Here is a 16,716-nt window from a genome sequence, read left to right on the forward strand (position 1 = left end):
ATCATTAAAAATTACCCAGACTTAGCCTTATTTGTTAGAATTGTTGAATTGCAAGGTTGAATAAATACCGCATCTGTTAAGATAGTCGCCAGCGTTGGGGTTTACGGCTCAAACACTCGGAAGAGTTCATTATGTTCCAGTTATGCGCAAGTGATAATATACCAGCTCATCCAGTTCCTGAGAACGAGCTAGTGGTGGTTGGAGGAAGTCAAGTACTAGTTGCAGACCTTTACTATAATTTTATTAAGGTCAAAAATCCCCGATGTCTTACAATAAGAACAGAACTAGATAGAAGGAAATCAGAGATTCTCCCTGACATTGACAAAGCTGTACGTATGAGAAGGGGTGCAGAAAATATGCTACAGTATGTTTCCTTGAAGTTGTGATTATTTATTGTTTAGTGCCAGTGAACGCAGGAATATACTTACTAAAGCACACAAAACAAAACTTGAAGATGAACTACAGGTAGAGTCTGCAACAATTGGTACCTTAAAGGATAAAATGGATTGCTTGAATTCCGAATTTGCTACGTATCAAAACTTGGAGTAAGTTTAGCGTCATATGGTGTTTTCAACTCATGTTTTGGCCTAAGTTTTACAAAATCGCATTCATAGTTTCCAAAATACTATTAATGTATTTGTTTTCAAAGAGCTTGTCACTTAAATTCAGTTTTTGAAAAAAAGACTGTTATAATGGCTGATGTTTGACAAACACTGGCACTAACGCCCTTTGAATCATTCTCCTTCAGACTGATCTTTGGGTACTTCTATAATCCATAAATGATCAAAATACAGTAAAATTTTTTACAACTAAATACTTTTACAATGTATACCATTTTATCGATGTACTGTATTTAATTGAGCTTAAAATGTTAACAACTCTCTCTTTTTACTTGATGATTCCCCTAGCCTGATGAAACGTTACCAATGTTTCACACAATTTCTTAATGATTTTTAAAACAATCTTGTGCACTGTTTCATTGAAATTATGACTTAAAAAATATAGGTTTTAAATTTATTAGGTGAAACTTTTTTGATGATACAATCTTATCTATGCTTGCATTTTATGGAATGTTGCTCTAGTTACACGTTGCAGTCTACGGACTTTTGCAACACCATTTCATTATGCAATTCTACATCGTTGATTAATGCGCCTGTGCATGACTCGTAATTTTAACGGATCTAATCTTGTCAAGAGTAGAGGATAAACTCAAGTGGACGTACATCATTTATTTTTATATGCGCCTCAATGTATGCCATGCATGGAATTGTTCAAGTACTTTATTAAGCACTGTGTGTATCCATCACGTCGGATTTTCGTCATCCTCACATCGCACAAATGACGAAGCTCCTAGTTTTGCACTAGTTTTAAGTCAACTTGCAGTAGAACTTATCTGTAAAAAATTATTGTAGCCACCATATCAATTAAAATAAAAATTTGATTAATTGCTTTATTTACTTCCTTATTTAAACAATGCAAACCAGTCAGTATGGAGCAATCGAAATCGTAAAATAAACGCTTAAACTCTAAAACTAGTCCCATCTAGGGATGGCGGAAGTTTTCGCCAGCAAATGTGGCTGCCAAACCGAGTTCCTCTTCAATCCTCAACAGCTGGTTGTACTTTGCCAGTCGCTCGGAGCGACAGGGCGCCCCTGTCTTTATCTGACCCGTTCTCAGTCCCACGACCAGGTCCGCTATCGTGCAATCTTCCGTCTCACCCGATCTGTGTGACACCATAACTCCCCAGCCCGCTTGCCTGGCCATGTTACAGGCTCTAATGGCCTCAGTCACAGTGCCGATTTGGTTCACCTTTAGTAGAAGTGCGTTACAGGCTTTTGTGTCAATGGCCTTTTGCACGCGAACCGGATTGGTGACAGTTAGGTCGTCACCGACTATCTGAATGCCCGCTTCGCTTGTGTAGTTGATCCATGCATTCCAGTCATCCTGATCAAAAGGATCTTCAATGCTGACAACGGGATACTTGTCGACCATTGAGTTTAACATATCAATCATCTTTTCAGATGAAATCCAGTCCTCCTTCTTAGATTCAGGGTTCTTGAAGTCCAGATCATATAGACCGTCTTTGTAAAACTCCGACGCCGCTACATCCATGCAAATCTTGATCTTACCAGTATATCCTGCCGACTCAATCGCCTCTGTTAAAAGCTCCAGTGCTTCAAAATTGTCCTGAATAGTGGGCGCAAGGCCACCTTCATCACCAACGTTGCAAGCGTCCAGCCCATACTTATTCTTAATCACTGCTCTTAGAGCGTGGTATGTCTCGCTTCCCATTTTCATGGCTTCTTTGAATGAAGTCGCTCCTGTCGGCATAATCATAAATTCCTGGACGGCCAGCTTGTTTCCAGCATGACTGCCTCCATTGAGTACGTTGAATGAGGGCACAGGGAGGATAATATCACGATTTCCAGCAAGGTCTGCAAAGTGACGGTAGAGTGGCACATTCTTTTCAGCAGCTCCCGCCTTAGCAACCGCCAAGGAGACGCCTAGAATTGCGTTGGCTCCAAGTTTACTCTTATTCTCCGTACCGTCGAGCTCTTTTACCAAGAACATATCAATTTCCTCTTGATTTGCCATAGCGAAATTTCGTTGACAGAGAGCAGGACCGATTATGCGATTGATGTTGTCCACGGCCTTGGAAACGCCAAGACCACGGTAGGCAGACTTGTCACCATCTCGCAATTCCAGCGCCTCGTGAATGCCAGTGGAGGCGCCACTAGGCACAGCTGCACGGAAAAATCCCTTATTGCTTGTCAGATCAACTTCGACAGTGGGGTTACCACGACTGTCGAAAATTTGGCGAGCAACGATAGATCTCATGCTAGCTTGTAGAGGTGAGACGCCTTCTTGTGAGACAAATCAGCTGAGGTGGTCTTTCAAACTGCCGTCGATAGCCTCGCATCGATTGACGCTTACGCGTTGACTGCTGTCAAAAGTGCCTCCACATTGTTACCCCGGACGTATCTTTTAAAGAATTTGCTCAACCTCCGTTGTTGACTACCCTTATTTGTCCATTTAATCATTCCTTAAACTGCGTAATTCGTCGTTTCCAACAACAACAGTTCTACTGCCATTTTTTGAAGGAAACATGCTGTCGAGTTTCTGCAGATTTTTTATCCATTTTACGGGGAAAACCACAGAAGACTGTGACATGGTTCTGTGGAACGGATTTTCATTTCAGGGTGTCCAAATACTTCACTGGACCACTCGGTGTCTGCATAAGGGGCATGTTGGAAAACCTCGGCTTAGTTCGTTGCCTGAGCATAACATTACCTTTCAGCTTATTTTTAATTTCAATTTCATTATAAGCTTTTTCTCCCCACAAAGTTCACGTGCTTTTTAAATCTGTATGTGTGTACTGTGTGCACTCGACTTTTCACCTGAGAAGAAGGGAAAAAAAATATGTCGCCTTGTGTTCTAGATCGCGCCTTCCCGTGATTCCCATTGGTCTAAAGGACACCCACTTCATCGACTTCAAGACGCACTTCTCGTCTTTCATTGTCTCGCATTATCACGAGGATCCGGGGAAGTTTAGCGAGGCACTAAATCGACTCACCCTCTCCCGATCGGTAATCATGTCTCTCAAGGGCAATAGATTTGTCTTTTTGTCCCACTTCTCTCTACTCTATATTGTTACTAATGCAGATTGTGGTTGCCTTTGAAAGGGGCCAACCTTTTCCACTGCTATCTAGAACTTTAAAACTTACCACGCTTAAAATTTTGAGGTGACCTAGTCTCCATCTGGGGTGCAGAGATCTGCATTGTTGATGACTGCAACAGCGTGGCGTCGTAAAGAGCAGTGACAATGTCCAGCCATCCAAATCCGAGTCATACGGAATAAGTGTGCCTAAACGTCCCCAGTCTAGGGCGTGACAACCGTCTCCAGCTCCTGAATGTAGAATAAGAAGTCTATTCTAAAACCTCGAGGGAACGTGGCTTCAGAATGCCATGTCTGTTAGAAAAGAACACTTTTTGCCATAATCTTCGAGGGCAAATCGCTGTGGAGACAAGGTTTTAAAGGATTACAAACCAGACACTTTAGGGAAGGCCTTAGTTCCAAATCCGCAGTACCTAGTGAGGTTTATAACGTGTCCATTCAAAGTCAATGTTGGCCAGAGGCTCAAGATTCAAATCTTGTCCCGTCCATGCGCAGCTATCACGCCAAGTTCTTTTCCGTGCTAATGACAACTGACACGGACTCTGACTTTACCCTTTTTAGAAAGTTACGGAGCCTCAAAGGTCAGCAAATGGTCTCAGAGATTTCAGAGCTTACTATAACCTCCTCAATACCATCGAACGACGATTCTTCGACGAGTCTGTTCACCACGGATTCCGCTTTTCTTGGTGAGTTGAACTTTTTTTAAAGGTCCCACAGTCGGCAAATTTTTAGTAATTTTTTTGATCTTGTATAACGGTGGGTCAATTTTTTGGACTAATTCTTCAATAATCATCTTGAAGCATCTCTTATTTACCGTTAGGGGGACTCTTGCGGAACTTCATTTACAAGGAAAGCTTAAATAGCATCTAGAAGAATTGTTTGCGGTAAAATTATGAGCACAAGTGAGATTGTTTTTTTCATACCGGTGATTCACCGATCTGGCACTCGTGCGTAGGTGTGTGTCTATCATTTCAACACCACAAACAACTCGGATGTTGTGCTCTCTCTCTCAAAGAGGATTTAATTATGCATGCAACCAGTCCAACTGGCTTCTGCACTCGTTACCTGCTTGATAATTTACATTTCCGGTTGCATCCTCTAGCTAATTTAAAATACATCCACTTTCTTCCCCTTTGCCAAACCACATAAACCAGCAGTTGGAAGTCGGGTGTTTAAGGCGAATGCAGACTTTTGGACCTGGAAAGGCAGAATAGTTGACATTTGGGAATGGGGACTGTGCGTGTTTTCTGGCATTCGGCTAGCACCTGCAAAGTTTTGGCACTCAAAGAAGACGAAATATTTCACCCCCATCTGCAATGCTAAGGCAGACTGTGTCCCGATTATCCAGAATCAAACATTCGAGGTGTTTGATTTTCATAGAAATTACTGCCTTTTCACCATTTTAATGTCTTCCTGTGGCTCAGCATCTCATCGCACTATTCTTCTTGAAGTCTCCTCTAACTACCTACTGGATTTGAGTCCTCATTTTTAAAAGCGACTTCATCCCCACCGTAAGATTTTGCATGCATGCATGGAACACCACCTTTGCTTTCATCTTGAGGAACGCCGTCTGCTCTGGCCGAAGCTCCAAACGTTGCAAATTACTAATAGACTATGCTTATTACCTACCATTACATCCAGTGTCACCAGAATAGCACCGTTTTTTTCAACCTGTTAAGTGATATCCCTGTTTAACCTGAAAATTCCTCGCATACATCTTCAGTGTACCTCTTTCCGGAGCGGCAGCTTCGTGATTGTGCTTCACTGTTAAGCATTTTGTAGGTCCGATGCATTTACCGGGGAACAGCACAATCAACGATCGCCAGCTTTCGAAAAAGGCTCTCTCATCTTCAACTATGCTGCTCTCTGTTCGCAAATTGCTGCTGCTTGCGTACGTCTCTTGCAATCTCCTACCAATGCTCAAATTTCAGGATTGGGAAGTTAATCACTTTATTATTATGTGTAGGGTTAGTTTTTAGAGCCCGCTCCCGCCCTAAAGACATGATAGAATATGAATCTGAAGGGAAGGGCTGGTGGACTGTTGACAGAAACCCCCAAAGACTGAAGAACTGCTGTGCATTCTAACATAAAACTGAAATACGCAGAAACTGAATGATTTTTTACCAGGTCTGTAATGTGAGAGTTTGCCTAGCATTACATCTCGTCTTGGAGGGTATAGGGTTACCGTCACACACACACCTGTTCAGCGTAAACCACACAATCAAGTCAAAAAAGTGAATTACTAGAGTGCTTTTTGTTAATAACAAAATGACTTGCTTTTGGCAAATCATATGCGTTAAAGTCAGGTTAACAAGTTAATTGCTGCGGTGTTATTGTACTTTTTTGGGCTAATCGTAACCTACTTGGTTGTTGTGTGTCTCATAGACCATCTATTAGTTGGTGCTGGGACATTTCGGTCCCCTTTCCTAAACAGTCGCTATACTTACCATACTTACGAGTCTTTTTCGAAGAGGAAAGAAGAAGCGGCAAATGAGCCTGGGGGATACTGACATGACCCGGCTGCTAAGCGGCTCAGCGAAGGAACAAAGACGTAGCGTTAAGTGCCCAAAAAACCAAAGCGAAGAGTTAAACACATTATTAAGTAATTACAAAGCCCTTCCCGCTACCCTGGTCAAGCTTCCATGTCAGCTATCTCAACGTAGTCGGTGCTGTAAGCCAAACACCCACGAGTGACACTTTGATCTCCTGGGTTCTATGCTCTTGACAACGTACTGGCAAATCACATGAAAAATGTCACATTGGCCTCTTCAATCAAGAAATTTAAAACGCGACCTCTTTTGTAAACGTCTTTTGAGACAGTCATGTTTAAAACTCTATTGTATTTTAACTGCTAACGCTCGCCACCAGCGTCACGTATATGTGACATCAAATTAAGATAACCCTTAATTGCACTGAATCGTGTCGCTGTAACAAAACTGACTACGTTAAAGGCAACATCGTAACCAAGGAAGGCTCTTAATTTGGGACTAGTTACAGTTTTTCTTTATTTGCGCAAAATGCTCCTCCATAAGACACATCTTTCGTGGGCAGTGGTGGTCGATTTTACTTTGTCATCTCGACAACAGATATGTTGATGCAGAAAACTCAGGTAAACTATGTTTAGATTTGACCCAGTTTTTCCTTGCCCACAGAGTTGTTTGACTTTTTAATACTTTCATTATTTGTTCAACCCTTCGTTTCGATTACGCGGGCACGCAAGGCCCCGCCACTTATGCCTTCAGTGGCGGCATGGCCCCCGGGCCAGGCTAGTCGGCCGTCTAGCCCTTCTCTCCGTCGGCAGCGCATTTTCTGTTCTAGTGCGATAAATTTTATGAAATTAGAGAAGACTCGGTCTTCTACTTTCAATGGTAACTTGAAAGATGGAAAGGCGTTAGCCGATGCGTTTACAGCCACGCCTACAAACAATGAAGATTTTCGCAGACCTTTTTTAAATCAAAACTCCTTAATTTCTGTTTCTATAGACAAACGAAGATTGCCTGCATTTGCTTTTAATTGAAGGTTACCATAGCAAAAACACGTTGGTGCTTTTGATGGGCACTGGTCTGAAATTTTTACCTCGACAGGGGTAATAAACTTGTCTTACATTTGGACATTTCACAAAAGAGTAGGAAAAGTAGTAAAGTTCTATATCCTACACTGACGTCGTGGAAATGCTTTCGTCCGTAAATCCAGATGGTTATCTCTACGACTCCTGTTTGTACTGCGTACTCTTCGGTGCATTTAATCATCTTCCTGAAATAAAGTTTAAGATCTGACGCTTTCAATGTTTCGAAAAATGTAAAAGCAAACTAATTTTTTCCCTCACAAAAAAGTTGCATTTTATTTTGCATTGGCAGGGAAAATAAGGTGCTTCCGTAGAAATGCCGTCGCAAGGCCTTTCGGAGCCCGATCCTTTATTGAAACATAAGAAGGTGCACAGGTAAAACTTCATCCGTTTCGTGGAGACTGACGCATTTCTTGTAGACCGCCGACTTCTGATCTTTTTGTCTGTGCACGTAAGGGCAGCCGGGCGAACAGCCGGTATACCTGCAAGAACGGCCCGACGTTCGCCTTCGGCTATCTCGGTCCCCCTAATTTCCTACTTCAAAAGTGGCACTGACACCGAACACTCCCTGCAGAAATTGTAGCGTAGGAGTTGCCTTCTAGAACTAGATCCTGTGTATTTCCGTGGCAAAAAACCCTTTAAATCAGGCCGCCCTGCAACTAAACCCAGAAATAATTAAATGAAGGTGAACAAGTCCTACTTGAATGTGTTTTAACTAACACTTTATAAGAAAAAATGGCCCACCCTCGAAAAATCGTGCTTTGAAAGAATGAAACTACGAAGTATGCGACCTCACAACTAAAATTAAAGGAAACGGTGTCGAAAGGGGTGGAGAGAAAACACGATCAAGCGCACCTTGCTGACAGTGAATCTCTCCACTGTCTGCTCAACCATCTCACCCTTTGATAGGTCCGGTCTGACCCCATCTTCTTGGGATGGTAGTAGCGGCATTTAGGCGGCATTGTTGCCCACCTCCTCCTGGCGCCTGTCACACTTCTCCGAGGACCACAGAGTGACTTCGTCATGTGTGCAAAAGGGCATTAGCCACTCCAACAGTCTCATTCTCTTCTCCTCTCTGTTCTGAGCTCGTGTTTTGAAAAAAAATGACGGGAACCAACCGTGAAGTAGATGATGTGAAGACGTCATCAATGTTCTCTACCAACTTTGACTCATGACTCATCTATTCCAGCCACTTCCCTCCAAAGTGTTTGGCATTTGGTGACCTTCGATAGGTAACACCAGCAGTGGAGGTCGAGCTAAAAGCCCCTCTCTAAATACGCATTGAAATTGATGAGATGCATGAAAAGGGGATTAGTTCTCGTAAATATTGTTGTCTTTTGAAATTCTAAGGCATAGACACCTTCCAGCAGTCATTCCACTTCCTCACCTCGCAGCCAATTCTGATCTTTTTAGAGGCGATGGGCTTAAATATACACCTCGTCGACCCAGTGCAGACCACAAAATGGCTACTGCAGCGGTTCCCACATCATCAGCACAAGTTGTGTACCTTTCGGTAGAAATTTTGGCTAACAAAGGAGCCTACATGCTGAGTATCAACTGATCACAGGAGGAACCAATTTGCTTTGAGAGTCACGTCTCGTGGAAAACTAGGTTTCGTCTAATAAAAAAAAACCTTAGATTCTCAGGACTTGCGAAAAGGAGATTGAAATTCACACGGTGAGCATTGGCTGTCAATTTTCATCTACACTTTCTCCTACCCATCTGCAAAAACACCTCAAATTTTTGCCCTTTCGGAGGTAAGTTATCCATTGCCTCGAGGCCTGAAGTACGAGTCAGGCCCGTCCACAACCAAGTTCCACACAAAGAACAATGAGCAGGTGAGGAAGGTATAAAAATCCTGGGTGACAATCACCTTGCTCAAAGTATACACTGAAATTCGTGTGTTGATAGAATGGATATTTTACAGCCTACAACTCCTTCTTTTCTTGATACTCCGCGCCGATTGGAAGGGTGAACTAGAAAACTCGTAAAAAGGCATTGAAATTGCAGGAGGGCCGCAAAGTTCAGGGCCACCTAATGCTTTGCAGGATATCACTTTCTTTCGCCTAAACTCAAAAGAAGTTGGTATTTTCTTTTTTTATTTTAAAATATGCGAGAGATTTTCTCGTGGTGATCTAAACGTGGTAAACGGTGTCTCGAAAATTTCCTCCCCCGGCTATCCCCTGGGCATAATAAATCCGGAGACGTGATTGAATTGGCCCTTTTTTAACTTTCAAATTAAGCATTACTTATGAAGAATAACAAAAAAACACATTTTTAAGAAGTTTCTACGCTTGTAAAAAAAATGAGTGGGTGTTTTCATGCAATCGTTCAGTTGAATTTTTACTTTAATACATTAATTACTTGTTTAATTCGCGGTTTTTTTGTAATGAGCCACTCAGGAGCCCCGTCATTGTACCCTCGCGGAGCGGCCGGGCCTTCAGATCATGATAGTAGCCCCAAGCCCTACTGTTTGTCAAAAATGCCCATTGTGACCAGGTATTATTATTTCTCGTTTCTTCAGGAAAGTTTTGGGGTGCTACATCCACTGCAGACTGCGTCAAAAAAGCATATACGTCTTTTGCACCTAAAAATTGTGGTGCCGATCCTATATAAGTTGCTTACACTGCTATGCCGGAAACGAAGGAGAGAGATTGCAAGGCAAGCAAAATTTGATTTTGTATTTCATTTGCAACCAAGCAATTATATAGCCAGTCAAAATGCCAAATTTAATTTTAGAAGCATAAAACACCTCGGTCTGGTGAATTTGAACGGTTATTTTGCCTGGTCAGACAGGAATGTGTAATTAAGGCCCGAAGGAGACAGCTACCTTAGTACAGAGGTGGAAAGAGGTCTTGACTTCGTATCGGGCAAATATGGGATCTGGCACTGGTCAAAAAAACATCTCCGCTAAGGTGAAATGTAGGCTTCCTTGCACATGAGGCATAAAGACAACCTTCCATCCCTCCTATACTTCGATAGCATGGGCTTCTTTACTACTTTGGAGGGTTACCGTAATACGATAGTGGTTTATCACCCAGTATTAGTGAGGCGCCACTTTTGTACACCGAATTAGCCCTCTTGTACCTCGCTAAGTGGGCTGGCTTTTTAAGCCATGCCAATAGTCCAGACAACTCTGCACTACACATATACTCTGCCCGAGTACTGTGTCTTCTTTAGTCTTCAGGGAGTCTCGGGACGATACATTAAGCATTCTGTGAGGAATAAAAACGCCACAAAACCAAAAAATGCGCATCATGGAAGTCCTTTAAAGAAGCTGCTTAGCCTTGCTGATACAATTATATTTCCACAAAACTGCTTTAAGGAAAAGTGATGACTCTTATTTTAGTCAAAATTCATTTGGGAATAAAGCAGTCATATTTAATCATGTCAAAGCGCCATAGACCCTCATGCTTTCGACACTGTAAGGCCCGAGAATTTAAAAGATCTCTTGTTGCATATAATAAAAGTGGTAAAGTAGTTAATTTCATCGTTGCTGCTTGCAAAGCTCTTTGCTTAGAGATTTGGTGGCTTAAATATTACCGATAGGCACCTCACACAAATTCGTTTATTTAAAACTTGTTTGATTGGATTTTATAGTTTTAGGCTGCAAATGACACATTTATCATTAAAAATTACCCAGACTTAGCCTTATTTGTTAGAATTGTTGAATTGCAAGGTTGAATAAATACCGCATCTGTTAAGATAGTCGCCAGCGTTGGGGTTTACGGCTCAAACACTCGGAAGAGTTCATTATGTTCCAGTTATGCGCAAGTGATAATATACCAGCTCATCCAGTTCCTGAGAACGAGCTAGTGGTGGTTGGAGGAAGTCAAGTACTAGTTGCAGACCTTTACTATAATTTTATTAAGGTCAAAAATCCCCGATGTCTTACAATAAGAACAGAACTAGATAGAAGGAAATCAGAGATTCTCCCTGACATTGACAAAGCTGTACGTATGAGAAGGGGTGCAGAAAATATGCTACAGTATGTTTCCTTGAAGTTGTGATTATTTATTGTTTAGTGCCAGTGAACGCAGGAATATACTTACTAAAGCACACAAAACAAAACTTGAAGATGAACTACAGGTAGAGTCTGCAACAATTGGTACCTTAAAGGATAAAATGGATTGCTTGAATTCCGAATTTGCTACGTATCAAAACTTGGAGTAAGTTTAGCGTCATATGGTGTTTTCAACTCATGTTTTGGCCTAAGTTTTACAAAATCGCATTCATAGTTTCCAAAATACTATTAATGTATTTGTTTTCAAAGAGCTTGTCACTTAAATTCAGTTTTTGAAAAAAAGACTGTTATAATGGCTGATGTTTGACAAACACTGGCACTAACGCCCTTTGAATCATTCTCCTTCAGACTGATCTTTGGGTACTTCTATAATCCATAAATGATCAAAATACAGTAAAATTTTTTACAACTAAATACTTTTACAATGTATACCATTTTATCGATGTACTGTATTTAATTGAGCTTAAAATGTTAACAACTCTCTCTTTTTACTTGATGATTCCCCTAGCCTGATGAAACGTTACCAATGTTTCACACAATTTCTTAATGATTTTTAAAACAATCTTGTGCACTGTTTCATTGAAATTATGACTTAAAAAATATAGGTTTTAAATTTATTAGGTGAAACTTTTTTGATGATACAATCTTATCTATGCTTGCATTTTATGGAATGTTGCTCTAGTTACACGTTGCAGTCTACGGACTTTTGCAACACCATTTCATTATGCAATTCTACATCGTTGATTAATGCGCCTGTGCATGACTCGTAATTTTAACGGATCTAATCTTGTCAAGAGTAGAGGATAAACTCAAGTGGACGTACATCATTTATTTTTATATGCGCCTCAATGTATGCCATGCATGGAATTGTTCAAGTACTTTATTAAGCACTGTGTGTATCCATCACGTCGGATTTTCGTCATCCTCACATCGCACAAATGACGAAGCTCCTAGTTTTGCACTAGTTTTAAGTCAACTTGCAGTAGAACTTATCTGTAAAAAATTATTGTAGCCACCATATCAATTAAAATAAAAATTTGATTAATTGCTTTATTTACTTCCTTATTTAAACAATGCAAACCAGTCAGTATGGAGCAATCGAAATCGTAAAATAAACGCTTAAACTCTAAAACTAGTCCCATCTAGGGATGGCGGAAGTTTTCGCCAGCAAATGTGGCTGCCAAACCGAGTTCCTCTTCAATCCTCAACAGCTGGTTGTACTTTGCCAGTCGCTCGGAGCGACAGGGCGCCCCTGTCTTTATCTGACCCGTTCTCAGTCCCACGACCAGGTCCGCTATCGTGCAATCTTCCGTCTCACCCGATCTGTGTGACACCATAACTCCCCAGCCCGCTTGCCTGGCCATGTTACAGGCTCTAATGGCCTCAGTCACAGTGCCGATTTGGTTCACCTTTAGTAGAAGTGCGTTACAGGCTTTTGTGTCAATGGCCTTTTGCACGCGAACCGGATTGGTGACAGTTAGGTCGTCACCGACTATCTGAATGCCCGCTTCGCTTGTGTAGTTGATCCATGCATTCCAGTCATCCTGATCAAAAGGATCTTCAATGCTGACAACGGGATACTTGTCGACCATTGAGTTTAACATATCAATCATCTTTTCAGATGAAATCCAGTCCTCCTTCTTAGATTCAGGGTTCTTGAAGTCCAGATCATATAGACCGTCTTTGTAAAACTCCGACGCCGCTACATCCATGCAAATCTTGATCTTACCAGTATATCCTGCCGACTCAATCGCCTCTGTTAAAAGCTCCAGTGCTTCAAAATTGTCCTGAATAGTGGGCGCAAGGCCACCTTCATCACCAACGTTGCAAGCGTCCAGCCCATACTTATTCTTAATCACTGCTCTTAGAGCGTGGTATGTCTCGCTTCCCATTTTCATGGCTTCTTTGAATGAAGTCGCTCCTGTCGGCATAATCATAAATTCCTGGACGGCCAGCTTGTTTCCAGCATGACTGCCTCCATTGAGTACGTTGAATGAGGGCACAGGGAGGATAATATCACGATTTCCAGCAAGGTCTGCAAAGTGACGGTAGAGTGGCACATTCTTTTCAGCAGCTCCCGCCTTAGCAACCGCCAAGGAGACGCCTAGAATTGCGTTGGCTCCAAGTTTACTCTTATTCTCCGTACCGTCGAGCTCTTTTACCAAGAACATATCAATTTCCTCTTGATTTGCCATAGCGAAATTTCGTTGACAGAGAGCAGGACCGATTATGCGATTGATGTTGTCCACGGCCTTGGAAACGCCAAGACCACGGTAGGCAGACTTGTCACCATCTCGCAATTCCAGCGCCTCGTGAATGCCAGTGGAGGCGCCACTAGGCACAGCTGCACGGAAAAATCCCTTATTGCTTGTCAGATCAACTTCGACAGTGGGGTTACCACGACTGTCGAAAATTTGGCGAGCAACGATAGATCTCATGCTAGCTTGTAGAGGTGAGACGCCTTCTTGTGAGACAAATCAGCTGAGGTGGTCTTTCAAACTGCCGTCGATAGCCTCGCATCGATTGACGCTTACGCGTTGACTGCTGTCAAAAGTGCCTCCACATTGTTACCCCGGACGTATCTTTTAAAGAATTTGCTCAACCTCCGTTGTTGACTACCCTTATTTGTCCATTTAATCATTCCTTAAACTGCGTAATTCGTCGTTTCCAACAACAACAGTTCTACTGCCATTTTTTGAAGGAAACATGCTGTCGAGTTTCTGCAGATTTTTTATCCATTTTACGGGGAAAACCACAGAAGACTGTGACATGGTTCTGTGGAACGGATTTTCATTTCAGGGTGTCCAAATACTTCACTGGACCACTCGGTGTCTGCATAAGGGGCATGTTGGAAAACCTCGGCTTAGTTCGTTGCCTGAGCATAACATTACCTTTCAGCTTATTTTTAATTTCAATTTCATTATAAGCTTTTTCTCCCCACAAAGTTCACGTGCTTTTTAAATCTGTATGTGTGTACTGTGTGCACTCGACTTTTCACCTGAGAAGAAGGGAAAAAAAATATGTCGCCTTGTGTTCTAGATCGCGCCTTCCCGTGATTCCCATTGGTCTAAAGGACACCCACTTCATCGACTTCAAGACGCACTTCTCGTCTTTCATTGTCTCGCATTATCACGAGGATCCGGGGAAGTTTAGCGAGGCACTAAATCGACTCACCCTCTCCCGATCGGTAATCATGTCTCTCAAGGGCAATAGATTTGTCTTTTTGTCCCACTTCTCTCTACTCTATATTGTTACTAATGCAGATTGTGGTTGCCTTTGAAAGGGGCCAACCTTTTCCACTGCTATCTAGAACTTTAAAACTTACCACGCTTAAAATTTTGAGGTGACCTAGTCTCCATCTGGGGTGCAGAGATCTGCATTGTTGATGACTGCAACAGCGTGGCGTCGTAAAGAGCAGTGACAATGTCCAGCCATCCAAATCCGAGTCATACGGAATAAGTGTGCCTAAACGTCCCCAGTCTAGGGCGTGACAACCGTCTCCAGCTCCTGAATGTAGAATAAGAAGTCTATTCTAAAACCTCGAGGGAACGTGGCTTCAGAATGCCATGTCTGTTAGAAAAGAACACTTTTTGCCATAATCTTCGAGGGCAAATCGCTGTGGAGACAAGGTTTTAAAGGATTACAAACCAGACACTTTAGGGAAGGCCTTAGTTCCAAATCCGCAGTACCTAGTGAGGTTTATAACGTGTCCATTCAAAGTCAATGTTGGCCAGAGGCTCAAGATTCAAATCTTGTCCCGTCCATGCGCAGCTATCACGCCAAGTTCTTTTCCGTGCTAATGACAACTGACACGGACTCTGACTTTACCCTTTTTAGAAAGTTACGGAGCCTCAAAGGTCAGCAAATGGTCTCAGAGATTTCAGAGCTTACTATAACCTCCTCAATACCATCGAACGACGATTCTTCGACGAGTCTGTTCACCACGGATTCCGCTTTTCTTGGTGAGTTGAACTTTTTTTAAAGGTCCCACAGTCGGCAAATTTTTAGTAATTTTTTTGATCTTGTATAACGGTGGGTCAATTTTTTGGACTAATTCTTCAATAATCATCTTGAAGCATCTCTTATTTACCGTTAGGGGGACTCTTGCGGAACTTCATTTACAAGGAAAGCTTAAATAGCATCTAGAAGAATTGTTTGCGGTAAAATTATGAGCACAAGTGAGATTGTTTTTTTCATACCGGTGATTCACCGATCTGGCACTCGTGCGTAGGTGTGTGTCTATCATTTCAACACCACAAACAACTCGGATGTTGTGCTCTCTCTCTCAAAGAGGATTTAATTATGCATGCAACCAGTCCAACTGGCTTCTGCACTCGTTACCTGCTTGATAATTTACATTTCCGGTTGCATCCTCTAGCTAATTTAAAATACATCCACTTTCTTCCCCTTTGCCAAACCACATAAACCAGCAGTTGGAAGTCGGGTGTTTAAGGCGAATGCAGACTTTTGGACCTGGAAAGGCAGAATAGTTGACATTTGGGAATGGGGACTGTGCGTGTTTTCTGGCATTCGGCTAGCACCTGCAAAGTTTTGGCACTCAAAGAAGACGAAATATTTCACCCCCATCTGCAATGCTAAGGCAGACTGTGTCCCGATTATCCAGAATCAAACATTCGAGGTGTTTGATTTTCATAGAAATTACTGCCTTTTCACCATTTTAATGTCTTCCTGTGGCTCAGCATCTCATCGCACTATTCTTCTTGAAGTCTCCTCTAACTACCTACTGGATTTGAGTCCTCATTTTTAAAAGCGACTTCATCCCCACCGTAAGATTTTGCATGCATGCATGGAACACCACCTTTGCTTTCATCTTGAGGAACGCCGTCTGCTCTGGCCGAAGCTCCAAACGTTGCAAATTACTAATAGACTATGCTTATTACCTACCATTACATCCAGTGTCACCAGAATAGCACCGTTTTTTTCAACCTGTTAAGTGATATCCCTGTTTAACCTGAAAATTCCTCGCATACATCTTCAGTGTACCTCTTTCCGGAGCGGCAGCTTCGTGATTGTGCTTCACTGTTAAGCATTTTGTAGGTCCGATGCATTTACCGGGGAACAGCACAATCAACGATCGCCAGCTTTCGAAAAAGGCTCTCTCATCTTCAACTATGCTGCTCTCTGTTCGCAAATTGCTGCTGCTTGCGTACGTCTCTTGCAATCTCCTACCAATGCTCAAATTTCAGGATTGGGAAGTTAATCACTTTATTATTATGTGTAGGGTTAGTTTTTAGAGCCCGCTCCCGCCCTAAAGACATGATAGAATATGAATCTGAAGGGAAGGGCTGGTGGACTGTTGACAGAAACCCCCAAAGACTGAAGAACTGCTGTGCATTCTAACATAAAACTGAAATACGCAGAAACTGAATGATTTTTTACCAGGTCTGTAATGTGAGAGTTTGCCTAGCATTACATCTCGTCTTGGAGGGT

At 42.2% G+C, this 16,716-nt stretch overlaps 4 protein-coding genes across 4 annotated transcripts; 2 read left to right on the forward strand and 2 right to left on the reverse strand. All coding sequences in view use genetic code 11, as the record gives it.

Annotated features, from left to right (window-relative positions):
* Positions 1-1,542: 1,542 nt before the first annotated feature.
* EGR_09630 (Enolase) lies at positions 1,543-2,838 on the reverse strand (the record flags this gene model as incomplete). The annotated part of the gene is made up of 1 exon (XM_024498879.1): positions 1,543-2,838. The coding sequence occupies one exon, from the start codon at positions 2,836-2,838 to the stop codon at positions 1,543-1,545; it is 1,296 nt and encodes a 431-aa protein (XP_024346720.1).
* A 331-nt stretch (positions 2,839-3,169) lies between these two features.
* EGR_09631 (Rhophilin-2-B) lies at positions 3,170-5,621 on the forward strand (the record flags this gene model as incomplete). The annotated part of the gene is made up of 4 exons (XM_024498880.1): positions 3,170-3,228; positions 3,440-3,587; positions 4,238-4,362; positions 5,459-5,621. 4 exons carry the CDS (start codon positions 3,170-3,172, stop codon positions 5,619-5,621), a joined length of 495 nt encoding a protein of 164 aa, XP_024346721.1.
* Positions 5,622-12,254: 6,633 nt separating this feature from the next.
* EGR_09632 (Enolase) lies at positions 12,255-13,703 on the reverse strand (the record flags this gene model as incomplete). Its single annotated transcript, XM_024498881.1, has 2 exons — positions 12,255-12,407; positions 12,675-13,703. The coding sequence occupies 2 exons, from the start codon at positions 13,701-13,703 to the stop codon at positions 12,255-12,257; spliced, it is 1,182 nt and encodes a 393-aa protein (XP_024346722.1).
* Positions 13,704-14,034: 331 nt separating this feature from the next.
* Positions 14,035-16,486, forward strand: EGR_09633 (Rhophilin-2-B; the record flags this gene model as incomplete). The annotated part of the gene is made up of 4 exons (XM_024498882.1): positions 14,035-14,093; positions 14,305-14,452; positions 15,103-15,227; positions 16,324-16,486. The coding sequence occupies 4 exons, from the start codon at positions 14,035-14,037 to the stop codon at positions 16,484-16,486; spliced, it is 495 nt and encodes a 164-aa protein (XP_024346723.1).
* Between the last annotated feature and the right edge of the window lie 230 nt (positions 16,487-16,716).

Source organism: Echinococcus granulosus (genome assembly GCF_000524195.1).
Source record: "Echinococcus granulosus chromosome Unknown EG_S00157, whole genome shotgun sequence".
NCBI classification, from domain to species: Eukaryota; Metazoa; Platyhelminthes; class Cestoda; order Cyclophyllidea; family Taeniidae; genus Echinococcus; species Echinococcus granulosus.